The following is a 16,822-nucleotide window of genomic DNA, read 5'->3' as shown; positions in this document are numbered from 1 at the left end:
CGCAATCTCGGCTCACTGCAACCTCTGCTTCCCAGGTTCAAATGATTCTCCTGGCTCAGCCTCCCAAGTAGCTGGGATTGCAGGCGCTTGCCACCACGCCCAGCTAATTTTTGTATTTTTAGTAGAGATGGGGTTTCACCATGTTTGCCAGGCTGATCTCGAACTCCTCACCTCAAGTCATCCACCCACCTCGGACTCCTAAATGCTGGGATTACAGGCATGAGCCACCATGCTCCACCTAAATAGGTTTCTTTTAATGCCTCAGGTGCTGTCTTTGAAACTCCCTGCGCTGTTACGGTCCCTTTCAGTTAGAAATTGGAGTCCTTCGTGGTTGGCCTCCCTCCTTCAACCACTACTCTCCTGTTGACTTTGACTTCCACTTAGCACCTCCTAGCTAGCAAGAGAAACCTGTGACATGTTTTTTTTCTGGTTGGTGTTGTTGAGACAGTCTCTCTCTGTTGCCCAGGCCAGAGTGCAGTGGTATAATTTCGGCTCACTGCAGTCTCCACCCCCCAGGTTCAAGAGATTCTCCTGCCTCAGCCTCCCCGAGTAGCTGGGATTGCAAATGTGTGCCACCACACCCGGCTGATTTCTGTATTTTTAGTAGAGACAGGGTTTTACCATGTTAGCCAGGCTGGTCTCAAACTCCTGACCTCAAATGATATGCCTATCTTGGCCTCCCAAATTGCTGGGATTACAGGTGAGAGCCACTGCACCTGGCCCAGTGTGACATGGTTTTAATTTGATTTAGCCTGATGGCTAAGTCTATGTGAAAAATCACTGGAAATACATGATTATCCATATTTAGGGCCATATTTGGGCTCTAAATCTACCCAAGACTCTAGAGTAATTCTGCAGGAGGTTCTTAATATATTCCTAACTATCCCCTTCTCCATTCTAACACATAGCCTACCTTATCAATGAATTAAGAAAATAAGTGGGAAAGGAGAAGAGGCAGGATAGAAGAGAAAGAGTAAATGGATACAGGAAGCTAACTTTTTTCTTTAATATTATTTCCTCTGTCTCCTCATTTCTTTTCGTCTTCATTGTGAAGGGATAGAAAATGCCGTTCAGTCTTTGTTTTTTATTTTTTTTTGAGACGGAGTCCTGCTCTGTGTTCTGTCGCTCAGGCTGGAGTGCAGTGGTGCAATCCCAGCTCACTGCACCCTCCACCTCCCAGGTTCAAGTGATTCTCCTGCCTCAGCCTCCTGAGTAGCTGGGATTACAGACACCTGCCACCATGCCTGGCTAATTTTTTATATTTTTAGTAGAGGCGGAATTTCACTATGCTGGCCAGGCTGATCTTGAACTCCTGGCCTCAGGTGATCTGCCCGCCTCGGCCTCCCAAAGTCCTAGGATTACAAGGTGTGAGCCACTGCACCCGGCTGGCTGTTAATCTTCTCTGTTCCTAGTCCTCACACCATTCAGGACGATCTAAAAAACTTCAAGTATAATACAAGATGAATATACTATGAAACTGAGTCACTGTTACATGCTGCACATTGTGCAAGGCCCCAGGTCTGTATAGTAGAAAGAAAAACAGTCCTTGTTAGTCATGGAGCTTTCATTCTAACGACAGAGCTGCTCAGCAGTGAACCAGTGAGTGATCACAAAACGCTGAGTGCCAAGGAGGTATGAGGGTAGGGCCTGGGGAGAGATCCTGTGAACAGTGCCTAGACAGGAACGATCAAGCATCTGAAGGAAAGGCCCACAGGACTGGAGTGCAGCAAGCACCTGGTGGCGTTTGAGGTCAGAGAGCCAGGAGGGCCAACACCACAGAGGTCTTACATGCTGTGACAGGGATTTTTTAAGTTTAATTTTATTCAAAGTAAAATGGAAAGCCAAATTGACCTTCTTTAAATATAATGCATACTAATTTTAGAATATTGTTGAAAAGTTGAAGGATTTAAAATGAGGTTGTTTTTCTTTTGTTTTTTTTGAGATGGAGTGTCACTCTATGGCCCAGGCTGGAGTGCAGCGATGTGACCTCAGCTCACTGCAACCTCCGCCTCACAGGGTTCAGGCAATTCTCGTGTCTCAGCCTCCCAAGTAGCTGGGACTACAGGCATGCACCACCATGCCTGACTAATTTTTGTACTTTTAGTAGAGACAGGATTTCACCGTTTTGGCCAGGCTAGTCTCAAACTCCTGACCTCGTGATCCACCCACCTCGGCCTCCCAAAGTGCTGGGATTACAGGCATGAGCCACTGCGCCCAACCTAAAATGAGGTTTCAGATCAACCAAGGGATTATTACATTGTTTGATCCCATTGAAAATTGGTACTTAGGGTTAACTGTAAGCAGTTGAGAAAGAAAAAGATTCGATATTTTCGCCATACAGCCAGACAGCACTCTTTTCTTTTGGTCACTCTCATTTATTTATCTCTTGGTGGTATTTTTCTTCCCTTTCATTCATGAGCTTTACTGTCATTTTCAAACAGGGAACCCCCTGTTTGCTACCAGGCTGTATACTTAACCACGCTGTGCTACATTGATCCATGTGTTACGATTTTACTGCATGAAAGCGTGGCCTCTTTTCCAGCTTCTGACAGTCATATGGGAGAAAGTGGGTGAGGGCAGGTACTGGCTGGTCTTGCAGCTGAATAGGAGTTGTGTCTGTTTGCTTCCTAGGTCAGTTAACTTGCTTTATTATATACTTTTAAAAATGCAAGTTTTTTAAAATCGAAAACTAATGACAAATAATGTTTATTTATCAGAGCTCACAAATTATGTCATTGGTCTTCTGTGAAGTAGAAGACTTCACAGTTTTATGGTGTTATTTTGCTAAATAGAATAGTATTTTGAAATCCGGCGAGGATTTTAGGGAGATGATTTTAAGACATTATGTGTTCTACAGATTGAAGAGGAAAAGAAAAGAACTGCCCGAACAGACTACTGGCTACAGCCTGTAAGTATTCAGCTGGAGTTTCTTAAGTTCTAAACGTATATTTAGGTGAATGATTTAACTAGCATTTGGTATAAGTAACTAAACTTTTCAAACACGTATAATCTATATAGAGTTAGTTATAACTTACAATGACTTTTCTTCCTATTAGATCTTTAATTATTGGTTGCACCTCTATTGGAGAGTTACTTCATGCTTATAGACTAATAATGTTCTTTAAGTTTAGTGCTAAATTTGTTTATGGACATCTTGAATTTGAGCCAGGAATTTTCAATTTTTGCTATAAGACAAAAGGTTATGTTTTCAGAAATGAGTTCAAAAAGTAGAACTGTAAATGCTCAAGTGTTGGTTTTCAATTTACAACTTATTGGAACTAGAATGTCCATTTATTAATAGGTACATTGTGGAGAAAAGCAAGCTTTAATTTCACAAACTCAAGGGAGTTTTATATTTTATTGCTTATTTATTATTGCTTATTGTTTTAAAATAATTTAAAAATAGTTTTTAAACATTTAACAATATTTTAAAATGATTATTTATTGATGCCATATTTTAGACTTAACTGAGATGTGACATTTTTGTAAAACTTTCAGAGTGTCTTATTCTTTTTTTTATTTTTAAATAGAGACAGGGTCTTGCTTTATTGACCAGGCTGGTCTGAAACTCCTGGCCTCAAGCGATCCTCCCACCTCAGCTTCCAGAGTAGCTAGGACTACAAGCATGCACCACTAATGCCCTGCCAATTTTTGTATTTTTTGTAGAGACAAGGTTTTACTCTTTTGCCCAGGCTGGTCAACATAGTAGCCTCAAGTGATCCTCCTGCCTCGACTTCCCAGGGTGTTAGGATTACTGGCCCGAGCCACTGTGCCTAATTTTTTTTTTTTTTGAGATGGAGTTTCGCTCTCGTTGCCCAGGCTGGAGTGCAATGGCGCGATCTCAGCTCACCGCAATCTGCCTCCTGACTTCAAGCAATTCTCCTGCCTCAGCCTCCCTAGTAGCTAAGATTACAGGCATGGGCCACCACATCCGGCTAATTTTGTATTTTTAGTAGAGACGGGGTTTCTCCATGTTGATCGGGCTGGTCTCAAACTCCAGACCTCAGGTGATCCACCTGCATCAGCCTCCCAAAGTGCTGGGATTACAGGCGTGAGCCACCACACCTGGCCCACTGTGCCTAGTTTTTAAACTCAGAAAGGAAAGATTTTTAACAGATCTACTGTGGACAAGGGCCAATAAGTAGAGTGATGTAATGAATTATCTTCCAATTACTAGAGTGTGAACCCATGAGAGCCTTTGAGAAATTAGCCCAGAAAATAGTATGACTAAATTGGAGAAGTTGTGTTGGCATTAATTGGCTTCGTTTAGAAAGTCTTAAAAGAGAGATTTCAGAATAAGACCATTCACATTTTTCCATAAATGTATCTTTCTACTATTAAATACCCTCTCCCCAAAGTCCTTCCTAAAGTAGTATGATTTTAAGCATGGCTTTATGAAATACTTGACCATCTCTTTGATATATTCACTTGAAGTAGCAAATATAGAATCATTGCAGTGAATATTGCATTGTTAGGCAATTTAATTTTCATTATTAGTTTTTAGACAACTAATCCAAATCAGGAAAAAATGGTAAAGAAGCAAACTGAATTCATTCATAAGAAGTAAGCCCAGATTTCCCTCCCATTTGAGAATTAGATAGTCAGAAGAACAATACCTTTAGCTATAACTAATCTGGAGGAATCCCATTTGTATGAAAATTCAAAGCAACTTAATGAGAAAGGGGCATAGTGAGAACTGTCCTGCATAAGCTTGAAGGCTCAGTGCCTTGCAATTTCCAGTGAGTCTCTTGCAATCTGAGTTTTTATCAGCAGTGAACAACTCAGTGCTTTTCACTTCCTGCAATGGAAAGAAACTATCTACGAAAGACTTGAAGTACTAGAGTTGAGATTTACCGATTAGAGTTGATTTACGGATAACAGTCCTAGATTTCCAGAAATCTTCAATGTAGAAATCAGACATTTTGTATATATATGTATATATATTTTTTCCTCTTGCTAACCACGTTGAACAGAAAGGGGAAGAAGGAATAAAAGATTGCTAAGGAAATGTTTTTCATTGTTGGGAAGGCAGAGAACTCCAGCATTTCTTATTTGGCAGGGCAGTTACATTTTCCTGTGGTTTTGGGTGAACATAGTTTAAAAGGAAGAAGTAAATTACAAATAATCACTTCTGTCTTTCCTTTCATCTCTTTTTTGTTATTATTTCCTAGGAAATTATTGTGAAAATTATAACCAAGAAACTGGGAGAGAAATATCATAAGAAAAAGGCTATTGTTAAGGTAAGGACATGCAATTATGAATGGAATTTGTGAAAAAAGCTTGGGTCACTGAGTGAAGCTATTTTGGTATTTCTTGAAAATCAAGTCCTAGTAGCAGAAGTATTGTGTCTAAAATTCTTGATTATTCCATGAAATGGAAGCTGAATTCATGATTGTTGGAGAAATATTTCTTTTTCTTCCATAGTTTATACTCAACGTTGATCTGTTTTCTTACTAGGACAGATCGTATGTATGAAGTCCCGTCAGCAACTCCTTAAAACCTCAGCATGCATGCCTTGCTTGTCAGTAAAATGTATTTTATTTTTTAATGATAGGCCATATATTAAAAGTAATGGCAAAAACTGCAATTACTTTTACACCAGCCTAATAATTATGCTGTAAGAGGTCTTATGAGGACTTCTTGTGTTTTGCTTGAGAGACTGTCTTTTGGCCACTCTGGGATTTTATTTATTTTTATTTTTATTTTTATTTCTGAGACAGCGTCTGGCTCTGTTGCCCAGGCTGGAGTACAGTGATGCGATCTCGGCTCATTGCAACCATTGCCTCCCAGGTTCAAGTGATTCTCCTGCCTCAGCCTCCCGAGTAGCTGGGATTACAGGCGCCCGCCACCACACCTGGCTAACTTTTGTATTTTTAGTAGAGACGGGGTTTCACCAAGTTGGCCGGGCTGGTCTCAAACTCCTGACCTCAGGTGATCCACCTGCCTCAGCCTCCCAAAGTACTGGGATTACAGGTGTGAGCCACCACACCCGGCCTACTCTTGAGATTTTAAAGTTTGTATCAGTATTCTAGGCCTTTTCTCCCTTTTTGCCTTTCCTAAATTTAGTTTTATTCTAGCACCCAGCCTTGTGCATGCCTATTGCCCTTCTTCCACTGTACATTAAGCTAGGCAATACTACCCCTCTTGTTAGATTTCTTAAAGTCTTATTCCAGGACCACCAATCTGTTATTCTTTCCAGATGAAAACCTTTACTAAGCTTTGAATTGGGTTCTTTATTGAGAACCATAGACTGGGAAATCATGTATGCAATCTAGGAAATTGTCATTTGTAGAAGGAGTTGCTCTTTCTTTTGATTGATATTTTATTTGTCTTCATTTCACTTGCTTTTGACCTTTTAAATGAGTGTGCACATATTTCTTCTATTATAAAAGTGTTCATTTTACATGACAGGAAGTAATTGACAAATATACGGCTGTTGTAAAGATGATTGATTCTGGAGACAAGCTGAAACTTGACCAGACTCATTTAGAGACAGTAATTCCAGCACCAGGTAAATCTGTTTGCAGACCATTTAATACATATGCCATCAAAATGAGCGGTTCCATTTTTAAACCACTGTATTTTGACAGTACTTGATGGTTGTAGTTATTTTTCTGTCTTGGCGACATTAACTGCCAGGGTAACTCATCTCTGATTGGATTCAAGGGCATTGTAGTTTACTGGCTCTCTGATGAAGCTGTTTTGTGGCATCAATGGATTTTCCTTTCCTGGAATACTTTTTTTTTTTTTTTTTCCTGGAACAAAACGTAGACGTATATAGATAGCATTTGTTATATTAGGCTTATGGTTATAGGTTGAGAATCTCTCATCTGAAATGCCTGGACCAGAAGTGTTTCCAATTTTGGATTTTGGAATTTGCATATACATAATTGGATATCTTAGGGTTGGAACCCATGTCTTAACATGAAATTGATTTATGTTTTATTTTATTTTATTTTTATTTATTTATTTATTTTTGAGACACAGTTTCACTCTGTCACCCAGGCTGGAGTGTAGTGGCGCGATCTTGACTCACTGCAACCTCCACCTCTCAGGTCAAGCAGTTTTCCTGCCTTAGCCTCCCAAGTAGCCGGGACTACAGGCATGCATCGCCACATCTGGCTAATTTTTGTATTTTTAGTAAAGATGGGGCTTCACCATGTTGGCCAGGCTGGTCTCAAACTCCTGACCTCAAGTGATCCACCCACCTCAGCCTCCCAAAGGGCTGGAATTACAGCTGTGAGCCACCATACGCATCCTCATTTATGTTTTATATACACCTTACACACATAGCCTGAAGGTACTTTTATACAATATTTTAAATAATTTTGATTGCATCTTGACAGTGACCTGTCACAGGAGGTCAGGTGTGGAATTTTCCACTTGTGGCATGATGTCAGCACTCAAAAGATTTTAGATTTTGGAGCTTTTCAAATTTTCAGATTAGGAATGTTCAATCTGTAATGTATTTGTTTAGCTCTCTGCGATAGTCAAGTGAAAGTCTGTGTTATTTTGCTTTTTTTCCCCTTAGGTGTCTTTGCCTTTTGGAAACTTATCCGTATCTGAGTACAAACACTACTTTGACCAGGTTGTTTACCTCTGACTCAAAATCTTCCTGGGGGTGTCATTGCCAACGTAGTGATAACATCAGTCTCTGGAACTTCCAATTATCATATTCTTTATTCTTTTTCCCCCTAAAGTAAAAATTCTTTTTACAGATTAGAAAAATTTGTGTTAGCTTTATTGTGGTAGAATTGATGTACAATAAATCACACATATGTAAAGTATACAATTTGATAAGTTTGAACATGTGCCTACTTCCATAAAACCATCACTACAATCAAGATGATGAATAGATCCCCTGATTTCCCTCTCTAATGCCTCCCTCCTCCCTTCTGCTCCTGCGTCCTCTGTCTTCCTCGGCATCTGCTGACATGCTTTCTGTCACTATAGTTCAGTTCATATTTTTCTAGAATTTTATATAAATTAAGTTTCTATAAATATAAATGTATCCTGTTTTCTGGTCTGGCTGCTTTCACTCAGCATAATTATTTTGGATTCACCTATGTGGTGGAATGTATCTGTAGTTCATTCTTTTTTCTTGCTGTATGTCATTGTATGGATATGCAGTATTCCCCCCTTATCCTATACCTTCCAAGACCACCAGTGAATGCCTGAAACCATGGATAATACCAAACACTATATATACTATGTTTTTTTCCTACATACATACCTGTAATAAAGTTTAACTTATGAATTAGGTACAGTAAAACATTGAGAATAATAACTAATAATAAAATAGAGCAATTATAATAATATACTATAATAAAAGTTACGTGAATATGGTCTCTTTCTCTCAAAATATTTTATTGTACTGTACACACCTATTTTTGGACCATGCTGACTGAGAGTAACCAGAACCTGGCATAAGGGCGGACTACTGTACCAGTTTGTTTATCCAATTATCTATTGATAGACATTTGGCTTATTTACAGCTTTTGGCTGTTAAAAATAAAACTACTGTGAACATATATGTACAAAGCTTCGTGTGGATATCTGGTTTCTTTTTTTTGGGTAAATACATAGAATGGCTCAGTCACGTGTTAGGTATAAGTTTAAATTTTTGTAAAATTGCCAAACCATCTTATGAATTTTGCAAAGAGACAAAGTAAGCTAAATTTTCTCTGATTACTTCTGGACTCTGAACATTTTCTCCAAGTACCTTATATTCTTTGCAGTCTAAAAGTAAAACATATATATTCCTTTAACAAATAATTGGGGGAAAAATGAGAAGTCTTAGAATGTTCGAGTAGTGAAAGTATCCATACACTGCACTAAAATACTACACACTTCTTAAATGATTGAGAACTTCTAAGAAAAAGGGTTTTGTTTTTTATTATGTTTATTTGGTGTAGTACATTTTGCTGTAACAAGTTAGAAGAAAAGTGGAGATATTTCTTCGCATTAATTTTTATATTCTTTTCCATCATAGGAAAAAGAATTCTAGTTTTAAATGGAGGTTACAGAGGAAATGAAGGTACCCTAGAATCCATCAACGAGAAGACTTTTTCAGCTACTATCGTCATTGAAACTGTAAGTTTGTTTACACAAAGACAGAAATTTCAAAATGCTTTAAAAATGTGCCATAGTTCTTTTTAATTGGATTGTTCTTTATTTTAGAATTTGAGTTTTTTGTTAGCCTTCTATCCTATTTGGAAATCTGTAAGCTTATTTTCTCCAGTGACTCTGCCATTGCTAAAGTATTTTATTTTCTGATTACAAAAGAAATGTGTACTCATGCATAAAACCCAAAAAAAATTTAATATAAATAATTATAAAAATTAATCATAATCCCCCAGCCCAACAATAAACTCCATTAATATTTTGGTCTGTTCCTTTCCAATCTTGGTGTTTTATGAAAGTGTGTATAACAGGTACAGTTTTATATCCTTTTTCCCCCTCATATCGAATATAAAACTCAATTTGGGATAGTAAAGTTGGTGGGGGAAGTAGACTCATTGTCAAGAGGGAGGGAACCACAGAGGTCAACCACTTTTTAAAATGTCTTCCCTTTTTTCATAAAGGATTTAAGGTAGCGGAGATCAATACAGTAATTTAAAGAACTCTGACTTACAAATAAAGTTGGTTATTGACTTAGAACTGATATTTCACTGACCGGTCTGTGAGTGAGGTCTGAGATACCTTCAGAAAGAAAGTTTCCTTTTAGAACTCTGAACTACTGCACTGCATATCTTTGATGCTAAACAAAAGAATTTTTCATCTCCAGTACAGTCAATTTTAGCATCTCTGGGGGAGCTTGGGAGTAATAGATCACTTAGAGAGTTTAATGAAAGTTTGGACTCTTCAAAACATTGCACATAATTGCCGAATTTTATTTGTTCTCTTGGGGAGTTTATAGGCCCCCTAAGCCCATGGACCTGTGAGAGAATTTGTGTCTAGGAAGGTTTTCTGGAAAAACCATTTAGGTCCTTATTTGAGAGAATTCTCATTTCAGTAAATCAAGCTTTTTTTTTCTTTTTTTTTCTGATCCTGACAATGCTAACCTAGAAACTGTTACTCGCTAACTGTTACTAATGTAAGCTAAGGGGAAAAAAGGGAAAAAGGACTCTTACTTGGTATTGAGGAACGTGTCAGTCTGACTAAATTAGCAGATTGAGTTTTAACAAAAGACTAGATTTTCTCTGACTCTGTCAGCATAAGGCAATAGAAAATCCAGTATTTCCTTGACAACTTGCTTATCCTTCCCTTATTTCTTTTTTTTTTTTGCATGGACCATGCATGAAACTTACCTTATTAATTTCATAGTGCTATCAAATGCAGATCCTGTTTCATGTTTTCATCTCAGGGAAACACAAAACAACTGATTACTGTTGAGGCTGTGTTGAGTTCCATCTCGATACCTTTGGTTCGCAGGTTGTGTCCATTCATCAAAAGCTAATTTCTCACCTTCTGCACCATAGACCCAGTTTCATCTTATGTACTGAGGTAGAACTTAGGAGCAAATCCGCGTGAAAAGCCTTTCTATTTGATTGCAAAACAACATGTACTTGTTTTAGAAGAGAGAATCTACCAGCTGGGCATGGTGGCTCATGCCTGTAATTCCAGCACTTTGGGAGGCCCAGGTGGACGGATCACCTGAGGTCAGGAGTTCGAGACCAGCCTGGCCAACATGGAGAAACCCCCGTCTCCACTAAAAATACAAAAATTAGCTGGGCGCAGTGGCAAATGCCTGAAGTCCCAGCTTGGCAGACTGAGGCAGGAGAATCGCTTGAACCTGGGAGGCAGAGGTTGCAGTGAGCCGAGATTTTGCCACTTACTGCAGCCTGGGTGACAGTGAGACTCCGTCTCAAAAAAAAAAGGGGAATCTATCTCCTAATTTTTTTCTTTTCTTCAGCCTGTCCTCATTAAAAAAAAAAAAAAAAAAAAAATCTCTGTGTGTGCATGTGTCATCACACTTTGCAAGTGGTTATTTTTATCATTTCTGGCACCTTAAGTTTTCATGTCATTGATAATATTTGAAATTTATGCATATATCAAGCAGATTTTTAACATCCAATAAATTGTTCCTAAATAGCCTTAGCTTTTTAGCTATTTGCCCTATAAGCCCAAATGTCTGGCTCCCTTCTTATTCTCCAGATTTATGGTACTTATCAGAAAAATATAATTAACCATAGACCATTAAACATGATAATGAAAAATCCAACCTAGGTTATACTTTATCTGGGAACTTAATTCCTTTAAATATGATAATTATTTGTTGTTAAGGGAAGCAGTAAAAAAATGTTAAAATCTCAGTTCTAGGGTTAGAGTCATCATCATTGTCATCATCATTATCATCATCATCATCATGTTATATTTTGCAAGGGAGAGGATTAACTGTCAAATTTTATTTTTATTTTATTTTATTTTATTTATTTATTTTCAAGACAGGGTCTCTCTCTGTTGCCCAGGCTGGAGTGCAATGGCGCTATCTCAGCTCACTGCAACCTCTGCCTCTGGGTTCAAGAAATTCTTCTGCTCCAGTCTGCCAAGTAGCTGGGATTACAGGTGTGTGCCACCACACCCAGCTGATTTTTATATTTTTAGTAGCAATAGGGTTTTACCATGTTGGTCAGGCTGGTCTCAAACTCCTGACCTCAGGTGATCCACCCGCCTCGGCCTCCCAAAGTGCTGGGATCACAGACGTGAGCACTGCGCCCGACCCAACTCTCAAATTTTAAACAAAAGATTAAATAATAATTAGAGTTGAAAATTATTGAGCTCTCATTATAAATTCCAAGTCTAGTCACTTTATATGAAATAACTCATTTATATTTCCCAACAACCCAATCATACAGACATTACTATTATTTCCACTAGGAGATAATAAGGCACAGAGAGGAAACTGAAGGACAGAGAGGTTAAATCAATTGTTGAAAGTGAGGTTTGAACTTGGGGAGTGTAGGTCCACAGCCCATATTCTTAGCCTCTGTGTTCCCAGGTTATGTCCGCTTTTGTGATAGAAAATATCTTTCATTAATTAAGTTTTCTTCTTTCCCTTTTTGTTCGATATGAAAGAAGAAAATAAATTTAAAGTTGGACTCTTTTTTATAATCTAGACCAGTGTAACTATCACAGCCAACCTAGACAAACATGTTTGAGTATCTGTAATGCTTACAAAATGATATTTCCTATAAAAAAAAGAAAACCCCAAATGGACAATGGCACAAACATCGTAGAAGTTAACATTTCACTCTAAAAACCCCAAATGGGTATTTCTGATCAGGGAACTCTTTTCTAAGTGGCGATTTATGAACCCAGGGTCCTTCCAGCTAGTGGCTGTACTGCCCTCAAGTGGCATCTCCAGTTGCCATGTCTGTGTGCATTGGGCAGGCAAAAGGAGCTTGGCAGATTGTGTGTCGGGGATAGCATGTCTGGACCATCACTTCTGTTTGCTTCCATGGGCTAGAGCTGCATGCATAGCCACAGCTAACCACAAGGGAGGTAGGAAATTAGCTATTTATCCAGGAAGCAGAGGAGATACTGAACAGCTAGTAGGTCTCTGCCACAATATCTATTGATAACGTATGTCAGATGTCACAGAAGAAAATACGGTAGTTCTTAATGAGAATGCCATAGATTATTCTTAAAATTCATAGATGTATACAAATGTTAACTACCTTAATGGTATTTTAGGGATACGGAAAAGGCAAATTTGTGTCCATAAGTATGGTGTCATTTTTTTGTCTTTTAGGAATGTGTGTTTTTAACCTCTTTTAAATTATTTTAATTTGTAGGGCCCTTTAAAAGGACGCAGAGTTGAAGGAATTCAATATGAAGACATTTCTAAACTTGCCTGAGTTTGAAAATTTGTTAACAATCCATTAAAATCTTAAAGCATCAAATTGGTGTTCGCCAAGGCATTATGAGACTCTACTGTGTTAGGGTATTCTTTTGTATAAAAGAAACAGGTTTTTGAAAATATTACTGTATAGTTGTTCAGCTAACCTTTGAGAACAATTTAATTATGTCTCATGAAGTATCAAAACGATGTAATTTTGTCCTTGTTATTTTTGTTTCCTTTGTAATTTACTTGATGAATTTATATCTTCATTAAAGAATGTTATTATAAAGTGTTTTATATATGACAATTTAGAATCATGTAATTGGAGGAAATCCTTCATACACTCTATATTTTCAGTAGTAGAGTAGTAAAGTTGAACTGTAAGTGTAATTAAATTTTAAACATCAAACTATAAATATAGAAGCAGCTTTATTATGGTCATAATCCGTATACCATACAGATCACGCATTTAAAATATACATACAATTCAGCGGGTTTTAGTACTTTGCAGAGTTGTGCAACCATCGCCACTGTGTGATTTTAAAACAGTTTCATACTCCAAAATGAAACCCTGTAACAGTCAATCGCTATTTTTCCCCTCTGCCCTAGCCCTAGGCAACCACTAATGTACTTTCCATCTGTATGGATTTGCCATTTCTGGACATTTCTTATAAATGGAATCATGTAATATGTGATCTTTTATGACTGGCTTCTTACACTTAGCATCATGTTTTCAAGGTTTATCCATGTGGTGGCATGTAGGCGTGCTTCATTTCTTTTTATGGCTGCGTAATATTCCACTGTATGGACGTACCATATTTTGTTTATCCATTCATCACTTGATAAACATTTGGATTGTTTCTACTTTTTGGCTATTGTGAATAATGCTGCCATGATCATCCATTTACAGGATTTTATGTGAACAGAAGCTTTCGATTCTGCCAAACTCTTCCAGAGCAGCTATACCATTTTACAGTTCTACCAGCAATGTTGGACTATACGGTTTTATTTGTTTTTAATTTTTTTACTTTTAGAGACTGGGTCCCACTATGTTGCCCAGGCTGCTCTCAAACTCCTGGGCTCAAGTGATCCTCCTGCCTCAGCCTCCCAAAGTGCTAGGATTGCAGGCATGAGCCACGGCACCTTGCCTAACGATACAGTTTGAAATAAGTAGGGCAGTATATTATTAGGAAATGCAAAATACAGGAAACCCACACTTGCCTGTGCCAAAGGATAAGCGAAGGGATATTTATAGTGCACATGACTGAAAGGAGCAGACGCTAGCTTCCAAGACAGCGGGACTGAGTGGGAACAGCCTTCCCAGGGCTCACGCTCTGTCTGTGGCTTCCTGTGCTGGCTCTCTACGTTTACGTTCTTGGGCATTCTAGGTTTACATCTTACCCTTCAGCAGCACCAGGAAGAGAGAGATGATCTATCTTTTCTTTTTCTTTTTTTTTTGAGACGGAGTCTCACTCTGTTGCCCAGGCTGGAGTGCAGTAGTGCAATCTTGGCTCACTGCAACCTCCACCTCCCCAGTTCAAGCCATTCTCCTGCCTCATCCTCCTGAGTAGCTGGGACTACAGGCATGCGCCACCACGCCCAGCTAATTTTTGTAATTTTAGTAGAGACGAGGTTTCACCATGTTGGCCAGGATGGTCTCGATCTCTTGACCTTGTGATCTGCCCGCCTCAGCCTTCCAAAGTGCTGGGATTACAGGCATGAGCCACCGCACCTGGCCTCTTTTTTTTGTCTTTTTTGAGATAGGGTCTTGCTATGTCACCCAGCCTGGAGTGAAGTGGCACAATCATGGCTCACTGCAGCCTCGTCCTCCTGGGCTTAGGTCATTGATTCTCCAACCTCAGCCTCCCGAGTAGCTGGGACTACAGGCATGCACTACCATGCCTGGCTAATTTTTTTTTTTTTTTTTTTTTTTTTTTTTTTTTTTAGTAGAGACGAGATCTTGCTATGTTGCCCAGGCTGGTCTCAAACTCTTGAGCTCAAACAGTCCTCCTGCCTTGGCCTCCTAAAATGTTGTGATTACAGGTGTGAGCTACCATGCTTTGCCTGAGTTGATCTTCTACAAGAGTTCAAACAAAAAACAGACCATACCAGGATGATCACTTCAAACATGAGGATGGGAATAAGCTGACGTCAGACACAGGTACGATGCCAACCCCTGGGATATCTCTCTTTAACTGAGAGTCAGGGAGGGCTGATAGCTTCTATTCTCAGAAGGTGGGAGAACATACGCTGTTACAGAAACGTAAGAGGCAGTAAAGAAATACTAATAGGATGATGTCAGTAGCTTTACAGAAATGTTCTTCAGGGATGAATTAAGGTTTTTCCAAAGTAACCTGACAGCCCATTGTGGAAAGCAGCTGGGTTTTGGGTGTGGGCCGTCTTTAGATCAAATTCTGGCAGTTCTGTTCATTGGCTTTGTAATATTAGAATGTCAATGTTCTTTAATTGCGATGTTTTTAATGTATAAATTGTCAAAATGTTTTTTGGCAGGGTTGATGTGAGACCTAGAGAAAATACATATAAAGCATCAGACATGAAGTCCAGCACATAGTAGGTATTGAATAAATGGCAGTGAGTGGTCATGTCTGGAAACGGAGCCAAGAAGTTGAGCCTGGACTACTAAGAATCTGGTCTGAAGAATTTAGAAAAGGAGACTGGTTCTCCCTGATAACAAATAGTGATGAGTAAAACCTGACAAATTACATATGCCTCCCCCAAATAATGTAAGTTTGGAATCAACTCGGTGGTTTTCTTCAGAGAAAAAATGTTTCATGTCTGCCTCCCACATTTAATTCTCCAACGTCTTTCTGAAATTATTTCAGAATGAAATGAGGTAGCCTACTTGAGGTTAAATTCAATGAAAAATATCTGAAGCATAAAAATACGATTATAGACTTGACAGTAGTTTTTTCCCTCTGAGTTTGTAGAGCTTGATAGAGTTTATGCTAAGCAAAATGACTGCAGATAACTAACAACAGGTCTCATATTAGACTTTTATTTTTGAAGCATCATAAGCTATTTTTCTTTTTTTCAAACATAAACTTTACTTTTTAGAGCAGTTTCTGTGGGTTTTGACAAATGTGTAATGACATGTATCTGCCACTGTAGTATCACACAGAACAGTTTCACTGCCCTAGAAGTTTCCTGTGTTCCGTCTGTACCCTGTCTCCCCCCAAATCCCTGCTGACCACTGATCTTTTTACTGTCTCCCTTGTTTTGTCTCCATCGAAGATCATATAATTGGAGTCATACAGTGTGTGGCTTTTTCAGATTGGCTTCTTTCACCTAGTAGAACATACGCATGTAAGGTTCCTCCATGTTGTTTTGCTTAGGTTTTTGTGGCTCGATAGCACACTTCATTTTAGCACTGAATAATATTCTGTTGTCTGAAGGCACCACAGTTTATGCACTCACCTACTGAAGGATATCTTGGTTGCTTACAAGATTTGGAAATTACGAATAAAGCTGCTACAAACGTGTGCAGGTTTTTTGTGGATAGACGTTTTCAACTTATTTACATAAAGACCAAAGAGCACAGTTGCTGGATCATATGCCAGGTGTCTTCTGAGAAACTACCAAACTGTCTTCCAGAGTGACTGTACCATTTTGTATTCAAACAAGCAATGAATGAGAGTTCCTGTTGCTCTGCATCTCCACCAGCATTTGATGTTGTCAGTGTTCTGGATTTTGGCCATCCTAATAGGTGTACAATGGAATCTTGTCGTTGCTTTAATTTGCATTTCTTTGATGAAGTATGATGTGGAGCATCTTTTCATGGGCTTATTTGCCACCTGTATATCTTCTTTGGTGAGACGTCTTTCAGGGTTTTTTGCCCATTATTTAATTGGGTTACTCATTTTCTTATTGTTGAATTTTAAGAGTTCTTTGTATATTTCAGTTGTGTTCTTTATCAAATGTGTCTTTTGCAAATATTTTCTCTCAGTCAGTGGCTTGTCT

The 16,822-nt window shown here is 38.6% G+C and overlaps 1 protein-coding gene across 5 annotated transcripts in view; it reads left to right on the top strand.

Annotated features, from left to right (window-relative positions):
- Nucleotides 1-13,133, top strand: part of KIN (Kin17 DNA and RNA binding protein) — a 32,720-nt gene extending 19,587 nt beyond the window's left edge. For 2 of the 5 annotated variants that reach the window (XM_055296473.2, XM_055296474.2), the window contains exons 9-13: nt 2,858-2,908; nt 5,172-5,240; nt 6,412-6,511; nt 8,993-9,093; nt 12,798-13,133. In XM_055296473.2, coding sequence (XP_055152448.2) covers nt 2,858-2,908; nt 5,172-5,240; nt 6,412-6,511; nt 8,993-9,093; nt 12,798-12,860 — 384 coding nt within the window. In that variant the 3' untranslated portion in view covers nt 12,861-13,133. Of the gene's footprint in view, nt 1-2,857; nt 2,909-5,171; nt 5,241-6,411; nt 6,512-7,531; nt 7,590-8,992; nt 12,209-12,797 lie in introns of those variants that run through there. The other 3 variants (XM_063610057.1, XM_055296472.2, XM_063610058.1) reach the window with 3 other exon arrangements.
- Nucleotides 13,134-16,822: the final 3,689 nt, after the last annotated feature.

The sequence above is a fragment of the Symphalangus syndactylus genome, chromosome 10, assembly GCF_028878055.3.
Source record: "Symphalangus syndactylus isolate Jambi chromosome 10, NHGRI_mSymSyn1-v2.1_pri, whole genome shotgun sequence".
NCBI classification, from domain to species: domain Eukaryota; kingdom Metazoa; phylum Chordata; class Mammalia; order Primates; family Hylobatidae; genus Symphalangus; species Symphalangus syndactylus.
Note: the sequence above shows the minus strand (reverse complement) of the source record. Positions and strands in the feature narration are given on the sequence as shown.